Here is a 9,129-nt window from a genome sequence, read left to right on the forward strand (position 1 = left end):
ATAATACATGGATGCACAACATCAGCTAGTAGTTATCATATGTGAAAACTTTCATTGAAATTTGCCCAGTAGTTTAGGAGAAGTTGCGCAGGAAAGCATTTTTCAACAAAAGGCAATAACTCCGTAAAAAGTATCAGAATAGAAAAATAATACATGGATGTACAATATTAGGTGGTAGTTATCATATCTGAAAACTTTCGTTGAAATTGGCTCTGTAGTTCTGGAGGAGGGTTTCGGACAAGGATTTTCAACACAGGGACATAACTTAGTACAAAAAAAGGTGTCAGAATGAAACAAATAATATCTGGATGCACAACTTCAGGTGGTTGTTATCATATCTGGAAAGTTCCCTTGAATCGATCCATAAGTTTAGAAGGAGTTGTCCGGACAAAAAGTTTCAGGATTTTTCAATAAAAGGCTATAATCTCATGTTCTACCAAAGTGTCATATGACTTATATACTAGCATGGTAATTTTTGTGTAACATGGGGAACTTTGTTTTGAAAACTGAAAAAGATCATTGGGAAATACTGATAACAATTTGGAACTGTCAAAATCCAAGTTGGCTGCCAAATGACCATTTTTTTTTTATCAACCCAAAAATAGAACGTGCACAACAAAGGACCATTGAAAATCAACATATTAAATTTGATAAGGATCTGTCCAGTACTTCTTAAGAAATTGTGAAACCAAAACCTAACCATCACAACTTCAGATATCTCTTTAGTGGCATTTCTGTTTTCGAAATTAATCTCAAAATGAAATATGCACAGTGACGGGCCATGGGGAACCTACATGGGAAATTTGAGAAAGATCCCGACATCACTTACAATAAAATAGCGCTTACAAACTCAAATTCTCAAAATTCAGGATGGTCTGTTTACAAAAGATATCCGTCTTTATATATGTTTACAATATGTGCTGTCTTTACAAATATTAACACTAGATGTCGGTCGTTTCATCTGGAGACAGTGTGTGTTTGTCCTTACATTTGTAAAGAGAAGTTTTTTCCTGATATCAGTATATATTCCAAACATCGATCAATAATATTATAAACCTCAAACATATATCAATAAAGCTACATACCTCAAAAAGCTATCAATGACATCATTAACATTAAACCAATTTTAATGAAGTCATATTCATAAAACCTATATCAATGATGTCATTTACCTCAAACATATATCAATGATGTCATTTATCTCACACTTTTATCTATGATGTCATATACATAAAACATATATCAACGATGACATTTACCTGAAACATATATCAATGATGTCGTTTACCTCAAACATATATCAATGATGTCATTTACCTCAAACATATTTCAATGACGACATATATCTTTTCAGCTGATCAATGACATTTAATATCTATCAATAACGTCATATTAATCCAACATCTATCAATGACGTCATATTAAACAAACATCTATCAATGACGTCATATTTATCAAACATCTATCAATTCAATGACGTCATATTAATCTTACATCTATCAATGACGTCATATTAATCCAAAATGTATTAATGATGCTATTTTTGTGCTGCAGACACTAATTAATAAACCGCTTAAACAGAAGGAAAGATTATAATGTTGCTTCATAGATTACAAAAAAGCTTTTGATTTGATTGATAGAAGTTGTTAATGGTCAAAATTGATTAAATTAGGAATCAATGGGAAAATGTTGAAAATCATACAATCTTTATATTTTGCCTTCAAACTACTTTGTAGCTACAAATGAGCAAATAAATTTTGAATTGAATAGAATATAAAAATGTTAAATCTTGTATCAAATATGAAGGGTTTTGAATTAGAAAAATTACGGTTAATGTATTAATGGTATTGGTAGTGGGATAGAAAATTGTACATTAAAACTAATATAATACAGATTTAATTATGTATACAACCAGGAATTGTTACTTAAAATAAGTAAAGTATCACGTTGTTACTTATATCAACATATTAATGATGATCTTCGTTTACAGTATTATTTATGTAAACCTTTTGATTCAGTGTTCGAAAAATGTTTATCAAGTATAAGATTATCATCACATGATCTTAACAAAGAGAAAGGTGGACATGATTAAAGTTCGAGACAGGAGAGCATGTGTACGTGCTGCAATTTAGACGAAATTGAAGATAAATTCCATTTTTTTCTTAAATAAAATATATTAAGAAATATTATTATCGAAAACCTAGTGTATTCAAGCAAGTTCATCTATTTAGTGAAAATAATTCTAAGGAACTAAATAAAGCAGAAAAAAAAGTATATTTGGCAACCAGGACAATAAAAATAAATTGAAGGGTTCATTATGATAATGTTTATTTTAAGCATGTAAACACTATGTTATGACTCGCTCTCCGTTTGTTTGTATATAATGTACATATTTATGTTGTATTTGCAACTTATTGACCGCAAGGCCTAAGGAATAAAGAACATTGAACATTGACGTCATATAAATGCCAAATATATCGATAAACAAATATACAACATTTTACATAGTGTCCTATCTAGCTAGAATAAGCCACTCTGAAGTGCTTTACAGCACATAAATATACAATCTATACAATCAATACAATAGATATTTACATTTATCAATACAATCAATGACGATCATAAACATGAACATCCCTCATTTATGTTTGTCCTTATATCTGTATTCAGTACGTGCTGGTCCATATATCTGTGTTCAGTGCATGCTTGCTCTTATATCTGTGTTATATATCCATGTCGGTCACTACAATTGCATTCAGGTGTTGTCTGTCTTGACATCTGTATGTAATAGGTGTATATCCTTACATCTGTATACAGTAGATGTTCGTCTTTACTTCTGTATTCAATAGTTATTTGTACTAACATCTGTATTCTAACAGATGTCTGTCATTACATCTGTTTTTAATAGAGGTCTGACCTTGCATCTTTATTTTAATAAATGTCTGTCCTTATATGTGTATACAGTAAGTGTTTTTCGTTACGTATGTATGCAGTAGGTGTTTGTTCTTGTATCTGATTTTAGCAGATGTCTGTCATTACATCTGTTTTAATAGATGTCTGTCCTTACATCTTTATTATAATAAATGTTTTTCGTAACATATGTACAAAGTAGGTGTCTGTCCTTACATCTGTTTTTAAAAATGTTCTGTCCTAACATCTGTTTTCAAGAGATGTCTGGAGTTGTCTGGCCTTCTATCTGGATTCAGTAGATGTCTGTGCTAACACTGTAGGCAGGAGTTGTCTGGCCTTCTATCTGGATTCAATAGATGTCTGTGCTAACACTGTATACAGGATTTGTATGGCCTTCTATCTGGATTCAGTAGATGGCTGTACTAATACTGTATACAGGAGTTGTCTGGCCTTCTTTCTGGATTCAATAGATGTCTGTGCTAACACTGTATACATGAGTTGTATGGCCTTCTATCTGGATTCAGTAGATGTCTGTTCTAACACTGTATGCAGGAGTTGTCTGGCCTTCTATCTGGATTCAGTAGGTTGCTGTGATAACAATGTATACAGGAGTTGTCAGGCCTTCTATCTGGATTCAGTAGATGTCTGTTCTAACACTGTATGCAGGAGTTGTCTGGCCTTCTATTTGCATTCAGTAGATGTCTGTGCTAACACTGGATGCAGGAGTTGTCTGGCCTTCTATCTAGATTAAGTAGATGTCTGTGCTAACACTGTATACAGGAATTGTCTGGCCTTCTATCTGGATTCAGTAGATGGTGGTGCTAACACTGTATAGCGGAATTGTCTGGCCTTCTATTTGCATTCAGTGGATGTCTGTGCTAACACTGTATGCAGGAGTTGTATGGCTTTCTATATGGATTCAATAGATGTCTGTGCTAACACTGTATTCAGGAGTTGTATGGCCTTCTATCTGGATTCAATAGATGGCTGTGCTAACACTGTATACAGGAGTTTTCAGTCCTTCTATCTGGATTCAGTAGATGGCTGTGCTATCACTGTATACAGGAGTTGTCAGTCTTTCTGTCTGGATTCAGTAGATGTCTGTACTAACACTGTATACAGGAGTTGTCTGGCCGTCTATCTGGATTCAGTAGATGTCTGTACTTACACTTTATACAAGAGATGTATCGCCTTCTATCTGGATTCAGTAGATGGCTGTGCTATCACTGTATACAGGAGTTGTCAGTCTTTCTGTCTGGATTCAGTAGATGTCTGTACTAATACTGCATACAGGAGTTGTCTGGCCTTCTATCTAGATTCAGTAGATGTCTGTGCTAACACTGGATGCAGGAGTTGTCTGGCCTTCTATCTAGATTAAGTAGATGTCTGTGCTAACACTGTATGCAGGAGTTGTATGGCTTTCTATGTGGATTCAATAGATGTCTGTGCTAACACTGTATACAGGAGTTGTCAGCCCTCCTATCTGGATTCAGTAGATGGCTGTGCTAACACTGTATACAGGAGTTGTCAGTCTTTCTATCTGGATTCAGTAGATGTCTGTACTAATACTGTATACAGGAGTTGTCTGGCCTTCTATCTAGATTCAGTAGATGTCGGTGCTAACACTGTATACAGGAGTTGTCTGGCCTTCTATCTGGATTCAGTAGGTTGCTGTGATAACAATGTATACAGGAGTTGTCTGGCCTTCTATCTGGATTCAGTAGATGTCTGTGCTTACACTGTATACAAGAGATGTATCGCCTTCTATCTGGATTCAGTAGATGGCTGTGCTAACACTGTATACAGGAGTTGTCAGTCCTTCTATCTGGATTCAGTAGATGGCTGTGCTAACACTGTATACCGGAATTGTCTAGACTTTTATCTGGATTCAGTAGATGTCTGTGCTAACACTGTATACAGGAGTTGTCTGTCCTTCTATCTGGATTCAGTAGATGTCTGTACTAATACTGTATACAGGAGTTGTCTGGCCTTCTATCTGGATTCAGTAGATGGCTGTGCTAACACTGTATACAGGAATTGTCTGGCCTTTTATCTGGATTCAGTAGATGTCTGTGCTAACACTGTATACAGGAGTTGTCTGGCCTTCTATCTGGATTCAGTAGATGTCTGTCCTTATGTTGTTGTTTTTTATTTCGTTATTTGCTTAATGATTTCAAATTGATTAACAATGATTGCCTTGAGTATCAACTTCAAGTTATGTAACATAAAAGAAAAAATAACATATTTGTACGCATATATGCAAGATTCATTATGTTACTGTTCACATAGTAGAACTCACAGGGACAGCGTTTCTTTATACCAGAAGGACACACTCTAGCATTAAACCTTTACTCACCTTCAGTACATATCATATAACATACATAATTGATACAAAGACGATTTATCTTAAAATTTTGAAAATAAACTGTTGAAAGCTTTATAATTGAATCAGCTTCCTGATATAATATTCGTAATTCTAAATTCTTTCATAGCATACATGTATCAGAAATATTGAAGTATTAAATATTCAATATTCTACCACGTCTGTGATGTAACGACGGTTTTCATTGGTTAAAAAGAGTGCATTATTGAGCGATATACCATGCGCGTGCCAATAACCAATGCACGTGAAAAAGTGCGCACGCATGCTGTTCAAATAACCTCCCCGTATTTTATCATGAATTAACAAAAATAGCATAACTATCTGGCGGGATCAAAATATTTGACAGGCCTGCCATTCAAAAGATAACACGGATCTATAGACCTAAAGTATGTGGGTCCGTGCAGTGAAAATGGTTTATTAATTATTGACATTTAAAATGTACAGGTCTGAAGACAAAATGGTAAATTATTTATTACTTTTGTTTCTACTTCACTGGGTAGTGCCGAACATTTCACGATGTGTGCAGTGTGTGTATGTACTGTCAAGCGTTGATTTCATGTTTTGACGAACGATGTCGATAGCGTGCCAATGTTTGATTGATTGAAATAAACATCGTATCTGACGTCACACGTGTCCAGTTGTTTCTGGTCTGCAAAACGTCGTCATGGCAACCAACTAAATATGCCAACTCATGTCAGGCCTATCGTATGATGTTGTATCACTGGCACTGCCAAGAAAATTCGCTTGATATCGGTACGATGATGATGGTTTTAGAAATAAACGCAATCCGGGAATCCCAACCCTACGCACCGAGAAATGTTGGCGCGACATTGATCAAGTTAAAACAAGGCAACACGATCACGTGATAAATCTTGCACGCGTAAAAGAACAGCGTCTTATTTGCATATCGAATTATTATTTCTTAAACACGCAGTATACCTTCAAGCAATGTTTAATTATGACAATTCTAACCTCATAGACAGATCTGTTTGTAAACAATCTGGCTAACGTGTGTATTTCCTCAGGGTCGTAGCCATCTTGTCCACATTACTGGAATTGAAATCACATTCATATACACCACTGTCGCTACTGAAAGCCATATCCATGATCCCGCCGAGCTGCCGTAGCTTACTCTCACTGATACGGAGGCCCGTTGGTGTCAACAACGACAGATTGTCCTTCAGTGTATTGTGTAGTACCAGGACAAACACGTCTTGACTGACTGAATTAAAACAAAGTTTTACCTCCTGTTAGTTAGAATATAGAATGATGAGAGATACCTAAAACATATATCAATGATGCCATTTACTCAAAACATTTATCATTAACGTTATATACCTCAAAATTTATCAATAAACGTTAATTACCCCAAATATCTATTTTTAACGTTATGTATCTCAAACATACATGTATTTACTAAAAAGTCACTCTTCAAACATATGTCGTTGACGTTACATACCCCATATATATTAATAACGTTATATACCTCAAAAATCTTATATAACGTTAAATACCTCAAACATATATCGTTGACGTTACATACCTCATATATATTAACATCAATGATGAGAAGACGTACATATCAAACATATATCAATGACGTAAAATACCTCAATGAATATTAACATTATTCTCTACTGCTGATCCTATTATCTATTATTTCTAATGGTCGGCCTTGGTTGTTTAATTAGCTATATTAGTTGAATTTATATATTTAACCTGTTTGTGTTATACTGCAATCTTCTCATTGTTGGGAGATGGCTTAATATAAGACCCTACTCTTGTTACTAGATCCTAACATTACATTATGTATAATATTATATTATGAACTGCATATTTGTTAACAAAATGTTGTTTAAACCAAATATCTCAAACATCTATCAATGACGTCATATCAATCCAAAATATACCATTGACGACCATAAACGTTAACATCTATCAATCATAACGTCAAATATATTAAACATCAATCAATAACGTCATGTACTAAAACATCTATCAATGACTTAACATACATTGAGCATATGTCAATGACGTCATATACATCAATCACGTATCAATGACGACATACATGTATACCTTAATCGTCTATAAAATGGAGACAATATACATATTTAACATACAATTTTATAACAGCGACATCATTTACCTCATACATCTATCATAACATCCGTCGAAGCCTTTAACCACGGACAAGATATGTAGGTAAATGTATCATTTTTGTCAAGATATCACATTGATATTCCTTGATGGAAATGTTGTTTAGGTGAAAAGAATTCTTGAAACTTATTTATTAATCTGTCTGACATTGTATGCATTACGATTTCATCTAGCAGTAATCGTCAATTCAAAGTTAACCTTGATTACAAACTTGACAAAAAATGTCCCGATCGTCAAAGTTGTAGAATCGTTCTAACCTGACGAAAACAGTTTATAATTTCAATTTCAGGAAGTTAAATATGCTACTTTGTCACGTGACTGGCACCTTAAACTGATTTGATGATGAATGAGTATGTCTTACTTGTTATTCCTTCTAGAGCGCTGAGTATGTTGGTACCAACCCGCGACATGTTCAGACACAGAACGACCAGGGGCCCATTGGGTACTTCCGACGGTGTTTGGCACAGCTTTATGGTAATGTCTATGCCTTCCCTTTCCAGAATGCCATGTAACCGCTTTGTCAATTCTTTGGAGACCATGTCTACCATAGTCTTACCCATTCCACTTCGCTCGATACGGAGACCCATCACTAAAACATAACGTGGACAACTCTAAGGATCACGCTGAATTCGTATACGATAATATCTATGTTAAAAACAAAACTGAAATCAACAATCCGGGTAGGGTAAAGTGGGATTTTATATCATATGTATAGCGGTAAAGAGTTTTAAATGTCCATGTGACGGTAAAAATACTTATAAAACAAAAAACGAAGACTACATCTCGCTAGCGTTTTCGCCCATCTTGGGTCTCTTCTTTAATCTAATTTGATTTATTTAATTTCAATTCAAACAGACCTGGATGTCCACTTACAGAATTGATAACAGAGATAACACGACAAGGCGTACAATTAACAAAATAAATAAGTGAAGCAAACACATTCATAAAGAATATTATTTAAACACATTCTTTTTTTTACTGTAAATACTTTAACAGATACTGTTTGTCTGTAAATATCATTACATATACGATTTGTCTGTAACTATCATTACATATACTGCGTGTCTTTGAATATCATCACATACACTGCTTGTCTGTAAATATCATTACATATACTGCTTGTCTGTAAAAATAAGTACAGATATTGCTTGTCTGTAAATACTTTAACAGATACTGTTTGTGTGTAAATTTCATTGCATATACGATTTGTCTGTAAATATCATAACATATACTGCTTGTCTGTAAAAATAATTACATATATTTCTTGTCGTAAATACTTTGACAGATACTGTTTGTCTGTAAATTTCATTGCAAATACGATTTGTCTGTAAATATCATTACATTTTACTGCTTGTCTCTAAATATCATAACATATCCTGCTTGTACACATGTAACACTGCTTGTCTGTTAACATTGTTTAATAAAACACTGCTTGTCTGTAAATATTATTTAATAAAACACTGCTTGTCTGTAAATATTATTACATACAATACTGCTTGTCTGTAAATATTATTTAATTAAATACTGCTTGTCTGTAATTTAATTAAATACTGCTTGTCTGTACATTTTATTACATACAATACTGCTTGTCTGTAAATATTATTACATACAATACTGCTTGCCTGTAAATATTATTTAACAAAATACTGCTTGTCTGTAAACATTATTTAATAAAA

At 33.9% G+C, this 9,129-nt stretch overlaps 1 protein-coding gene across 3 annotated transcripts in view; it reads right to left on the minus strand.

Annotated features, from left to right (window-relative positions):
* Positions 1–5,944: 5,944 nt before the first annotated feature.
* The window catches only part of LOC110455720 (myosin-11-like), a 19,121-nt gene continuing 15,936 nt past the window's right edge, over positions 5,945–9,129 (minus strand). For all 3 annotated transcript variants that reach the window (XM_021506035.1, XM_021506036.1, XM_021506034.1), the window contains 2 exons: positions 7,815–8,042; positions 5,945–6,515 (listed from right to left, as the gene is read on the minus strand). In XM_021506035.1, the coding sequence (XP_021361710.1) occupies positions 6,298–6,515; positions 7,815–8,042 (446 nt within the window). In that variant the 3' untranslated portion in view covers positions 5,945–6,297. The remainder of the gene's footprint in view (positions 6,516–7,814; positions 8,043–9,129) is intronic.

This window comes from Mizuhopecten yessoensis, unplaced genomic scaffold, assembly GCF_002113885.1.
Source record: "Mizuhopecten yessoensis strain PY_sf001 unplaced genomic scaffold, ASM211388v2 scaffold8365, whole genome shotgun sequence".
NCBI classification, from domain to species: domain Eukaryota; kingdom Metazoa; phylum Mollusca; class Bivalvia; order Pectinida; family Pectinidae; genus Mizuhopecten; species Mizuhopecten yessoensis.